The 14015-nt window shown below is 28.5% G+C and overlaps 1 protein-coding gene across 5 annotated transcripts in view; it reads right to left on the reverse strand.

Annotated features, from left to right (window-relative positions):
- Window positions 1-1875: 1875 nt before the first annotated feature.
- The window catches only part of LOC112684743 (cGMP-dependent protein kinase, isozyme 2 forms cD4/T1/T3A/T3B), a 173409-nt gene continuing 161269 nt past the window's right edge, over window positions 1876-14015 (reverse strand). For 4 of the 5 annotated variants that reach the window (XM_025556395.1, XM_025556394.1, XM_025556396.1 and 1 more), the window contains 13 exons: window positions 9757-9870; window positions 8084-8189; window positions 7937-8000; window positions 7250-7327; window positions 7067-7161; window positions 5653-5802; window positions 4131-4281; window positions 3890-4053; window positions 3488-3665; window positions 3285-3414; window positions 3075-3201; window positions 2196-2237; window positions 1951-2116 (listed from right to left, as the gene is read on the reverse strand). In XM_025556395.1, coding sequence (XP_025412180.1) covers window positions 1951-2116; window positions 2196-2237; window positions 3075-3201; window positions 3285-3414; window positions 3488-3665; window positions 3890-4053; window positions 4131-4281; window positions 5653-5802; window positions 7067-7161; window positions 7250-7327; window positions 7937-8000; window positions 8084-8189; window positions 9757-9870 — 1565 coding nt within the window. Of the gene's footprint in view, window positions 2117-2195; window positions 2238-3074; window positions 3202-3284; window positions 3415-3487; window positions 3666-3889; window positions 4054-4130; window positions 4282-5652; window positions 5803-7066; window positions 7162-7249; window positions 7328-7936; window positions 8001-8083; window positions 8190-9756; window positions 9871-14015 lie in introns of all 5 variants that reach the window. The other variant, XM_025556393.1, reaches the window with a different exon arrangement.

Genomic DNA, 14015 nt, shown 5'->3' on the forward strand with positions numbered 1-14015 from the left:
CTTTAGAGACCAGAGTCTAGCTGTTAGTGATCACAGATCACACACATAAAGGGACGGAGCTAGGGGGTAGGGCAAGTGGGACATTTGTCCAGGGCCTCGCGTTTGACCCCATTAGGGACATTCAAAAGTAAAATCATTGTACAAAAAACGTGAACTAAGGATATCAATAAATTATATTTTATATTAGTATTAAAATTACATTTTAACATATTACGTGTTCTTGCAAAGTAAAAATAATTTTATTAAGGTAGTACATTAAATTTTGTAAATTATTATAAGTTGTATAATGACAATATCAATAATTGTTTTATATATAAAAAAAAAAAAAAATTATATCGTTTTAATTTTGTACAAGTATTTTAGTTAAATTTAATTATGAAAAATATTCATAAAATCTTATACAAATATGGCCATTTATATCATGAAAATTTAAAAAATAGTGATAAAATAATGGTATACTTTGTTCATTTGTTTAGTGTAAGCACTTAATTTTCTCAAAATTAAAAATTACAAAAATTAATTGATTTAACAAACAACTGTTATTTTACAGAAACCAATAAAATATTATTTATTAAATTTAAACAATGCTACTAAAATTATTTATAATAAAAAAGTAAAATTAAAAAAATATATTTGTAATAATTATAATCAAGAATAAACTAATTTTTTTTTTTTTTTGTAAAAGATGTATGTATGTATGTATGTACGTATGTACATTATTAATCTGGTATTATAAAATATAATATAAGTATATTTAATGAATAATGAAAATGCTCATTAGAACTCTAATCAATTTTATTATTTTTTTTTTTTATTTAAACTTTGTTTTAATAATTAGTTGTTTCAACCATTATTTTATGTTGTTGGGGAGTTATTATATTTATCATTAATTATTATTTCAAAGATCAGTGAACTCACATTATTAGAAAGTTAATATTATTATCAATTATTTTTTACACATCAAAAGTTTGATACCTATGATTTTAATATATTTGTCGATGGCAGGAAAAATAAGAGATAACTTATGTGAGAAAATATACATTTTATAGCAGTCTTACATAATACTTTATTACGTGTAACAAATTTTTATTTCTCCACTTTGTACTAGTATAATTTTTTAAGTTTATGATTTTAACCATACTCATTATTTCATAAAAAAACCAAATATATTTACAATATAAGATTAGATATTTTAATAGTTTTAATATGAACATTCAACTCCAAGTAGTAAAAAGTAGTTTTTTTTTTTAAATATAGAAGTATATATTTATGTGCAAGGATGAAATGGATAGGGATTATTTAAAGAGCAACAATAACAACTGTTTAAAAATAATTCATAGTTATTGTGATCTTACTATGTTATAACATAGGTGAATGTATAATTTTTATATCTGGAGAACTTATCCATAAAAAATTGAACTATACACGCTAAAACACAAATTCAATAATCAAACTATACAAAAAAAAAAAAAAACATATAAATATATATAATAATCAACGTTAACTTTTACTTAATTGGAAAAATTATAACTTGCACAATCATAACTAAAATAAATTAATAAATGACGACAAAATACATCAAATGACAAATATTTATATTTTGCCATTAAATATGTTCACAAGATTAAAAGGCACTTATTTATTGTATTAATATATAGATATATCCTTGATACCTACTTGGGAATAACAATTATTTTAATCATATAAAAACAAAATTTAAATGGTATTGTTAACAGTAAACAAAAGTCGAAATAATATATCAAATAAAATCTAACCCATACTGGTTTTAAATAGTTTTATAATGGTTGTGGATTGAACGGTAAATAATTAACAAGACAAAACTTTATAACTTTTTATGATAAAACTAAATTGTAAAACATGGGTAATATCTAACCGTATAGTTTTAGAGTGAAATTGTTGGAGACAAATAATAATTAATGTTTTTTCAAATTAAAAATTGCTGTCCCAACCAGAATTATCATCGGGTGGTGGGCTGTCTGCATCAGGCGGATAATTATCAAAATTGCTTGTATCAATAGCACTACGCACAACTGGCAAGATAGGAGGTGTAAGGGTCCGAGTACGTAATCCTTCCCAGTTGAAACCATCAAACCACCTATAATACAAAAGGATAATTTAAATCAATTATGTTTATTATTAAAAAAAAATTGTAACTATTAAATAATGTAACTTACTTGTGTTTTTGAACTTCAGTTAATCGCTCAGCTGGGTTATCCCTGAAAAATATCACCAAATTAATTTAAAATATTGGAAACATTAGCACACAATAATTTTACATAATTTCATAAATAGTGTATCATTTTATATGATTAAATTATGTTTAATATAAGTTAGACAACTATCAACTTTTGTTTTCTCCAAAATTAGACAACGAGAACAATTTAAAAAAAAAAATGCAAAATTGCAAATATTTAATTGTTTCAGCAATGAGCAAAACTGTAAAAAACTATTAACAGTGTAAGGTTGTTGAGTAAAGCTATTAGTATTTATAATCAATAAATTGTACAAGATATATTTATTTTAAGATGTAAGGTAAAAAACTTCTCAATCCCACAATCAAATGCATCATTAATGCCTTACATAAGGTGATCTAGGATAGAAAATGTGCCTCTGAGGATAAATAAAAGTCTAATATCTAATAGGGCTGACCTTATTATATATCTGAGTAGATGACTGATTTAATAACAAATAACTGAATAAAATAATTTGCTTTAGACTGACAAAGATTTTATTTTTAAGGTAAGTCAACAATTGATCAATATGAATAATTTAAAAAAAAATAACTATATATATCTATATATATATATATATATATTAAAGTTATGTTATACAATAATTACATCATTCAGTCAGTGAGCATTCAGTTGGATATAGCATAAAAAAAAAAAAAAAACAAATAATTTATTGCTTAGAATTTTCGTAAAATAATAAAATGCATAATTTATATTATTTATTAATGTATTAAAATTTTTAAACTATTAAATAAGTATAAACAATATTAAAAAAAACAGGTTTTTATACATTAATTAGTCATAAAAATACTCAAGGCATACCTGCATAGTTTTTTAATTAAAACTCTAGCATTTCTCGTGATGTTTCTTGGGAATTCTATCGCATCAATACCTTTGAGAATTATGTTATAAGTTTTCATTGGATCAGCTCCAGTAAATGGTGGTGTGCCTGTAATAAATAAATATAAATAATACAGTTAGATGAGTGACACTTCTACTTCATAAGTAAAACAACTTAGATCTAATACATACCGGTAAGTAGTTCAAACATAAGTACTCCTAAGGACCAGTAATCAGCACTTATATCATGACCCCTGTTGAGAATAACTTCTGGTGCAACATATTCTGGTGTTCCACAGAAGGTCCAAGTTTTTCTTCCATTCTATAAACAGCAATAGTTATTTTAAAAATTGTTTATTAAAATATTATATACTAAAATATAAATAAATACTAACTTGTAGTTTTTTGGCAAAACCAAAATCAACCAATTTTACATAACCAGTGATGTCCAATAGAAGATTTTCAGGTTTCAGATCTCGATATATTATATTGCGAGAATGTAAATAGTCAAATGCTTCAACAACACAACCAGTGTAGAAACGGGTGGTAGAATCATCAAAATGTCCTTTGTCTCTGTAATTCATTATACAGTATATATAGTATAGTTATTAAAGGAAAATATTAATTCATTAAGCAAACAGGTTTTATGTAAATTAATCTTTAATTGTAAAGCAATAATAATTTACATATTTTCTTAAAATTTGGATCAATAGGTAAAATTAAGCTTTTCAATGTTGTTATGGAAAATGTCTTTTTTTTTTAAACAAATTAAATTAAATTAGAATAATAATATTTACCTCAATATAGTCCACAGTTCTCCGCCAAGACAAGACTCCATGAGCATATAAAGGTATTTTTGGTCTTTAAATGTCTTGTAAAGTTTAACAATGAAATCACAATTAGCTTCACCCATAATTTCTTTTTCGGACATAATGTGTTGTTGTTGTCTTGTCTCGACAATCTATTAACAAATACATTTAACATAAATTATAAGAATACAGTAAATTTATATTAATTGGTAAATATTTAGTAGCTCACTTGACTTTTTTTCATTTGTTTTAAAGCATACGATTTGGAAGTGTCGTTGTTGACTTGGACAAGTTCCACGCGACCGAAACCACCAACGCCTAATGTAGCCAAGACTTGAAGGTCGGAAAGTTTCAAATTTTGGAACTCCTTGTTTGTTGAGCTAATATAAACATTTATAATTAATTTATACAAAAAAATGGAAAGGTATTAAACTACTTTGACACAACAAAACTATCTACAATTTATTCACGAGGATGAAAACAAAAGAAATTTGATTCTATAAAGAAGAAATACATCCATGCAACATGCTTATTATAATATTCTAATGCGTTTTGCATTTTTACACTTGAGGTATTTGTACACCAAAAGTGAGGAAAGTACCAACTACACATAATCATCATACTTGAGCTTACCAAGAGCCTAGGACAAATGCATGTAAGTGAAAATGATGAACATTAGGTTATCGCATTAAAAATTATTACAAAATGCCCTTGATTATACAACCTAGCCGTTGATTTTAATCACTTGTGTACAATGCTCGAATTTGTGGAAACGGAAATTATAAGATTTTTTTAACGTAAATTAAATTACTTCATTTTTCAAAGAATCCAAAGGGAATGATTGTATGCAGTGTGCGTTAATATTATTATTCACAATTCTCAGACATTCTTGGTGACATAAATTTGTTGACAAGAAAATTATTGACAAAAAGATTCGACAATTTTCTTGTTATTGATTTTTTGATGCAATAATGAGACAGTAAAATATGATTAATTTTCTTTTAGTGGACATTTGTTGAGCCATAAAAGCTGTGCTCGACATGAGGGGGAACGCAAAGGGACGGAGTACCCCAAATAATTTTCAGAAATTTTAGCGTCCCCCTACTATTATTACGTTATAATTATAACGCTTAACAATTTTCGCGGACGCTCTTTTTTTTTAAGCAAACAGAGTCCCCATTCTTTAAAATTACCAAGTCAAACACAGTATATAAGGTATTTGAAATACAATACAATGATTTCATATTATTTTTTAGTAAAATTATAGTATGGAGTGATAACAATACTCGTTTGTTTTCAAAGCTGTAAATAAACTTTTGAAATATTATTTTTGTTTAGTACATTCTTGAAGTCCATTCTATGTAATTTTTCTACATGTTGTTAAACGCATATATTTGTTATACCCTCGGATATAAAAAAAATGTGTAATTTCACATAAGCTGGTAATTATTAAAGTGCCTATATCTATTTATATAGTGTTATGTCAGAAACATTGGGAGTCAAAGTTCATTTGAATTAATAGAGTGAAAAGTCTCTTCCACGAGGCCTGGAGGTAACATTAAAAACACAGTTTTTTAAATTGTAAATCAGGTTCATTTAGTGGGTTTTTTTCACAATTCGAGCACTGATCTTACAAAAATGTAAAATATTGATAATCGTAACAATATTAAAATAACATATGATCGTTAATCGCTGTAATGAATATCGGAAATACCACAACCATAATAACACAATAATGCAAATTGTATTACCTTATTCGTCCCGCAACGTCATCATCTTTGTATCTAGTGCGTATTTCGTCCAGTCCAGAAATTAGTTGATTGAATGTTTCTCGATCAATCACCAAACAAGACACGCCGTCAGGATCGCACGCGATTATGTTAGCAGTTCGTAAATCCTCTCTGTGGAAACATATACACACAAGTGATTAAGATTGTTAAATTGACTTAGTCGAAAGCGCGAGAAGATAAATATACTTCAAGTGCAGTGGCGTACCAATATAATACTCTTTATAGTTAAGCCAAATAATTTAAATATTAATTTAAAGTTACGTTTTTATTTATACCGTTATTTGTATTCGTAGTGGATTCACATTTTATCTTTTTGTTATTAGAATATATAACTTTCGTAACAATGTTGAAAAAAAAGGTGCTAACACCATAGGTCAGTGATATTCAGAAAAGGGTGAATGATAATGCTGGATTGGTTTTTTAACTTGAAACCAGTGCTCGTGAAAAAACGATTTTGAGTGAAAGAAGTCGGATAAATGAGTTAATCTATATCTTTAAAAATAGTTTAAACTGTAATAGGACCAAGTTGCTTAATAAGATAAGATACAATTTTAATGTTATAGCTTTTGTAGAAAAAAAGTAAAAATCTAAGTAAGTAAATAACATTAAAATGTTTTCTAATAACATGTTTAATAACATTAAAATTTGTTTAAAATGTTTAAACTATAATTAATTAAAACATAGAAAAAATCAAAAATTTCAAGTGCACATATAACAGCATACATTTTTTGTTTCGAAAATTATGAAATGTCTTTAAAATGCTAATATAGGTGTTTAGTAAATTTTTCAAGTCTTAACGATAAATATTTATAGAAAAACAACCAAATCACTAATATCGTAATCGAAATGAATTTAATTACCTATTTAATTTACATTTTATTTTCTAGCGCTTAACAATCTTTATTACAACTTTCTGGTAAAATTAATAAAAATAAAAATATAAAAACAGTAAAAAATTCTTTAATTTTATGTTATAAAACTGCAGTTAACACAATATTATGAAAAAATCTCAAATTCTTAATGAAAAAGTAGTAATTTCAATATATTAAAATCAAAAATTAAATCACAATCTAATGTACAAAATTCAGAACTAAAATATTTCAAATCCAAATACATCCATAAAGTATTGACAACAAATTACAATGGTGTGAACTATATTTGTCTGTATAGCCAATGATATTATTATTTTAATTCGATTTTATTATATTCTGTACATTAACAAATTATGCTATCATCAAATTTTGTTTTACTTTTTTATTCTAAATTACTCGAGAGGATTTGAGGGTCGAATGGACTTGAAAAATGGAAAACCCTAAAAGTTATTTCTAATTATGACATTATGGATAATGGTATGCATGCAATACCATATACATACCCTTGTAGGGCTTTCTCGCCAAAGAAGTCGCCTTTTTGCAGGGTCCGGATGTACTTTTCTTCGGTGCTGTTGGATTGTTTAATGGTAACTTTTACCTGCAGAGAAAAAAAGAAAACATATAGAGGTTAGTCACTACAAAAAATATATTTCTGCATGCTGTTTTCAACGTAGTGAAATGCTTACCTTTCCTTTGTTGATTATGAAGAACGTATCACCCCTGGCTCCTTGTCTTATTATGTAGTCTCCGGCACTATATGAGGTCTGAAAAACGCGTTTCAATATATGTTTAAATATTGTGTAGGGGTTTTTAAAGTTAAACACTCGTTTTCCCGGTTTCTTAATGGTTTTTTTTTTTTACAATTTTAGATTTTTTTTTTTTTATGGAACTATTTAGAAAGTAATATATTTTTAATAACATCAAGCTTTCAATTTCGTATTCTCACTGAGAATATTTATTTTTAATAATTATTTATTTATTTCACATTAATAGTTCTCAGAGGAATACTTAATTTTCTGAAAATGTTTCAGTTTAATAATTCAATATCGAACAGTACCTATATTTAATTATATTTATATAATGAAATCGTATTTAAAGTATTGGTTATAGTGGAGTGACAGAGGATAAATATATACTCATAGTGAAATGTTAGTAGGCAATAGATCATATTATTCGCACAGTGAAATTTAATAAAAAATTAATCCAGTTGAGAATAAGAAATTAAAAAAAAAAACCTCAATGATGTCAAAACCAGTAAAAAAATTTTTTTTTTAAATCACAAGAACTGACGGGGAAGAAATAAAAATTTAAGAACTTTTATAGACAACTGATATTTTAGTGTAAATGGTTTATGATGTAAATGCATATATTACCTCATACAAAACATCTGAAATCTTTATTAGCGTCTCTTCAGGTAGGTCTTTGAATATCGGAACACTGAGAACATAACAGCGTAATCAATATTGGAAATACGATTGTGTATTAAACGCATTTTTCCAGTGTATTATAATCGCACTTACCTTTTGAGGAAATCAGTGTATTCTGTTTGTCTTATGAGACCAGTCCTCATCATGATGGTCTGGAAACATTGTCGTTCGATCGCCCATAGTTTACAGTCCGTAGCGGCTTGAGTAAAAAATAAAAATATCAGTACAGTATAAAATTATATAGGATAAGTATTCTAAAGAAAGGTCTGTTAAAAATAATAATACTATCGCGGTAAGCGACTACAAATATTACGATAATACAATGGGGTTATATTATAGTAATATATGTAAGAGCTCTCATGCATATATATATATATATGTAAAAAAATTAAAAATAAATAAATATTGTTTGTAATTAGTTTTCATTTTACACGACACAAAGAAGAGAAATGCTTTTCTGTTATCAATTAGCAACCAATAAAATAACGCATATATGCAGAACATCGCTGCGACCAGTGGCCTGAACCGATTCAAAACAGCGCAAGTCCACATTATTGGGATCGTCAAGTCCGTACTGGACTATCGTCAGTTCGAACAAACCGAATGGCATGGTTAGAGGCGAAAACAAACATAAAAAAAGCAATTAACCAGGCGTTTAATAATGCCAATTGAAATGATTTAGCGATGTATCGTGTCGATGATACATTATTACACGATGACGTGAAATAATTGCTTTAGCGAAATAACATTTTTCATTCTATTGCAGTATTAACGTTGAAAGACAATATACTGTGAATGTGTCTTTCTAAAAATTGTTTACATAAACGTTATAAATTATTTTAAAGAAAAAAATTTATCGATAATAATAGGCAATAAAAAAAAAAAAAAACTGGAATTATGAATGGTATAATTAATAAAAGTGAACCCTAAGCACGATTGTAAAAATAATAATAAGTCATAAATTTATCCAAACTTAAGTTTCATTATGAGATTTGTTTCAATTTATTTTCACGCATTCAATATTTCGTTTGTATTATGGATCTATTTAATTTAACGATTTTTTAAAATGTACCTAACTAATATTGAAGAAAAAGTTCAAGTTAATGTTTACTTAATTAGATACCATATTTTTACACGATTAAACACTAACTAAATCAAAACCGTAAATTAATGTATCCATTTAAAAATGTAAACATTTGTTTAGAAATATCTAAATAATATAAATTTAATACTCGAGGATGAGAAAATTCTGGATTTAGTTCAAAAATTTAGAATCTGAAAATGAATTTAAATTGAATAATGACCACGAATGTAACACACACAAATTGTAATACTTCTAATACAGCTATTCTTTATATTACTGAAATTAAAAGCCTACCAAGCAATACGATTTTGGAATTGTTTTTCTGTCGACAAACTGTTTACACACACAATGTGTATATATATAAGTTATCGTTTTATTAGACTATACGGAGAGAAAGAATGGTTTTCAACGATATCGGTTTTGAGATTCAGTTCAATTAATATATTAAAATAGAATGTGTATTAATTCGGACGAAGAACAAAGTATTTTAAACGACCTTAATAGATTTAAATCAACCAAAATTGTAAACATTTTCATTATATTTTTGTTGATTAATCGATCGATTACAATTGGAAACATATCGGTTGTATTTTCTAGGCTTAAAGTCACATTTTTCTACAGATATAAAAAACGTTTTTAATATACCAACAAATGAAATACGTTTTATATACCAACACCATACCTTTAATAGTAGCAGTACGCTTGCAGTTATATAAAATAGCCAGTTCTCCAAAAACTTTTCCAGAGGTCATGGTACTTAGATACTTGTTTTCTCTGCTCACCTCCACTCGGCCCTCTGAAAATACAAAACAAAAAAATATTAATTCACTTTAAATTTGAGACACGAATATCTATACGATTTTTTTCTTTTGTAATTAGGGGTAAAACTTGGACGTGAGTTTTTCCAATAAAAATTGTTTTTATAATTTAAAAAATTGCATATTTCTTAGTTATAATTGTTATTAAAATCTTTTTCGTGAACGGATAGTACCGAGTAAACTTCTAAGGCGAATTATGATTTTAAGTACAAAGACATATTAATTAGTGTAATACTGTTATGTATGTATCTAAATACATATTTAGTATTGGCCGCGGTACCAGTGAACTGGACATAAATGACATCACGGCCTTCACATGTAATAGTGTAGTAGTGTATTAATAATAATAATAATAATTACGATAAACGGCAATAATGTAAAATGGAATAAAAAAAAAAAAAACTGTTTGTGTATTAGAAATATTGCACAGAAAGAACTACACCATCTGACCTTATTTTTATGCTCGGCCGACGTGACGACGAAGACTATAACAATACTAAAATATAATACATAATAATACGCACGTAATAGGTGCAATTTGTTTTTGTTTTGGATTGTGTAAAAGGGAATGCGATGTGGTTAGCTTCATTTTCATTCACGTGCTGATCGGTTTTGGTCTCGTTGTTCAGAGGTTAGGGAGGAACATGCGGTCTTTCTCGGTTTGAATAATTGCAATAAAGGCGGGACGAAGGAAACGATAGTTTTTTCAAGAACTTGTGAAATATCCTCTTCGAACGTTTCGCGTGACATAACAGGAAAATCGAGTTTCAGACGGAAGTGCACTACCAAAAGACTAGAGACAGATTTCTAAACAAATAGATTATGAGCATCGCGGAACGGCAAGGCTTGGTAAAACAGCAAGTTGTGTATAGTGTTGTTTCCCGTTATATAATTATAAAAAGGTTCATATTTCATGTTATGTACACAGAACTAAATTACTATTGATTGACGGTTTATTTAGAATTTAGAATTTTCTAACAATCATTTAATCCACGAATTTTGATTAAATTGATTTAAAAATCATCGGTTTCGTTAAATTTACCGATTAAGCGTAACTCTTTTTATATGCATATAACGATAAAATTCCAACACAACAGCATATTTTTGGTGCCTCTAAATCCGGAAAAAAGTTAATTTCGTTGGACCGCTGAGCAGAGACTTGGGATCGCGTCCCCTGACGAACAAAATGGCACTTACAATTAAATTATTGTTCAACCGACTAGGTTACGAATATATGGATGTACTCAGCGTGGTAACGAATCAAAAACAACTGCATGTAAACGAAAAACAGGATTTTGCAGAAAAAACCTAGAACGTGATTGAAACCTCGAACGAGGTTTACTTCAAGAATAGAACACCGGCACGATTACACAGTTCAGAAATATATCAATTGTTTCTCCGAGGTTCGATATGATTTGGGGATGGAAAGTTTCACGAGGCAATAATGTGGCATCTGCGCCTTTACAGATTGAAAACGGCAGAACATATACACTATATAACTGGATCCACTTAGATATTTTACAGGAGAGATAATTAGTTAATGCCTTCAATAAACGTGGCCAAAGCTGCCGCCGCTGTTTATTCATCGTCGTTTAACAATACCATAATTATAATATAGCAGATTAGGTACTATACAATTAACCTTTTGGGGCATGGACCTGCTCACGCTCCGTGGGTCGCTCGTACGCATTTTCTTTGGTCGTCCGTCTCGTGAAACTTCGACCAACCGAATCGTTGTGCAATAAAAAGGTTGAGGAAGACATACGTCGTATTACACACGCGGAAAGACCTAAAATTATGTGCGCGACATACAGAAAGTAAAGTGTACACTACGCGAAATTTGGAAGTATATAATAAAATCTCATTCGTTTCAGGAGTCACTAAAACTGCAGTTACTTACATAATTTCTGATACATTTAAGAAGTTTATTCAACTGCAGAGTACGCGTCGTCATATGTTACACACATTTACTTAAAATTTGGTGTATAGCACGAAAAATTGAATATTTAAGAATGCAATTGCCTCTGGATAAGGACCCAGGATATCTGCCACGAGACATAAAAGCGTAATCGCCACACGACGAAGTCGAATCGAATGAAAAAAAATTAATCCAACAAAAAAAAAAGATAAACGAACCGTATACCAATCAGTAATCCGTTCACTCTACAGCTCGTTTTTTGCTGATTTTTTTTGGTTTTTTTTTTTTTTACATATATTACACAATAATTTTTATAAAGCGTGTGCGAAAAAAAAAATTTATTTCTTCGCCCACGTCGTCGACGTTGTTTTTCGTTTGCTCGGGTTTTCCGAACAATTGGTTCTCACCTGACGATTGTCCTTCGACCGAGTTTGAAACACAGCGTTATACATTACACGCGATACCACCAAGTGTACCTACACGGTGCACAACGATAATCATAATATTGTTACGGAAAAATAATCGTGAAGTCGTGTAACGAGGGCTACAAGAACACTGCGCAGGTATATGATGATGATATTATCATATCCACGTGTACGTGTGTGCGAGGAAAAAAAACCGTGTCGAAATCCGACGTGTACGCACGCAATAACACACAATAACATAATATCCGCGAGAATACATTAAATTTTACATTGCACATATATGAACCGTATTTAATATACATAAACAAGTATGGACATTAATGGCGTGCGGTGCAAATCCCACGTGAGATTTGTGCTCATTAGCACGCCGTCCCGTTGCTGCGATCGTACGAGCGCCATTATTATTATTATCATCATCATCACCATCACCGTTTTCATCATTATTATTGTTTCGTTCGTTATTCTGTTTTTTTTTTTTTATATCATACTTTTCAATTACGAAACGACCGAGTTACCGACCGACCGCGATCGGTTGTATAACAAATTTTACGTACGAATAAAAACAATTAATATAAGGCGGTGAAGAAAGGTCACGACGAATGAAAGGTGCTTTCTTATGTTGCATATACTTATATATATATATATATTATTTATACCACGTACAACTTGCACTTAAAGTGTAATTTTTTTCTTTTTCCTCTTAGTACAATCGATCGCGTACAAAACGCATATATATGTAGACAGCTAAACGTCCACGACGCGTGCAGTCGATATTTTATGTACAATACTTATATAATATATGAACCTAATGTACTTGATACATTTAACATGAATTTGTAATGGATGTTCTTTATTTTTATCGAGAGACTTATTGAAAAAGCATTACACGGAACAATTATATTACTGAATGATCTCGTTTTTTATCCTTATCATTGTATAATATATAAAGTATTTTAACGTATATTTTGTACTGATTAATATCGACATAACACGTATAATATTTACTACAAAGTGATGACGTATAAATTAAATATTGTGATGCAAAATAAAGCGATTAGAAAGAGAGAGAGAATTAAGAAAAAATCACAATTCACAATCGGTGAAATTACAATGTATGTATATATATATTACAATCGACATGAATTGATAGTTGGTCAGCGATAAAGAATCGAAAACCGTTTATATACATTTATATATACGTTTATATGCACACACATATATTACATTATAATAGAATATATATACTTAAGAGTCGTAGATGAAGTTAGGGACGGGTTTAAGGGGTGGCTAAGGGGAAATTAGCCCCCCTCCCTTTAGATTAAGTTAACTATTTTACAAAGCCAAGTATAATAATATATTGATATACCTATTAATAATTATTACAAAATATCGTCAATCGTCATTGATGAATATGATACCTAATTTATATATTTTTTTTATAAAGAAATTGCTAATTTTTGTTGTTAAATATATGCGTGTAAGTATAATTTTAAAACGGTTTCAGATTTATATTGATACCAATAATGTAACTATATGAAATTTGTGACTATTGTGAAAAAAATGACTCACTTATGAGGGATTCAAAAACATATTCTGTAATTAAAATTTTATATAGATTTATTAAAATACAATTAATTAAATTCTTGAACCTCCATTAGCCCCTCCATTGGTGAGTGATAAAACCCGTCCCTTGATGAAGTACATGCATACGTAAAAGGAAAAAACAACGAGCGGACGAATTATGTGACTATAAATAACACGAGCGCGATTTCTACAAGTT

This window comes from Sipha flava, unplaced genomic scaffold (assembly GCF_003268045.1).
Source record: "Sipha flava isolate LNK unplaced genomic scaffold, YSA_version1 257_pilon_pilon, whole genome shotgun sequence".
Lineage (NCBI taxonomy): Eukaryota > Metazoa > Arthropoda > Insecta > Hemiptera > Aphididae > Sipha > Sipha flava.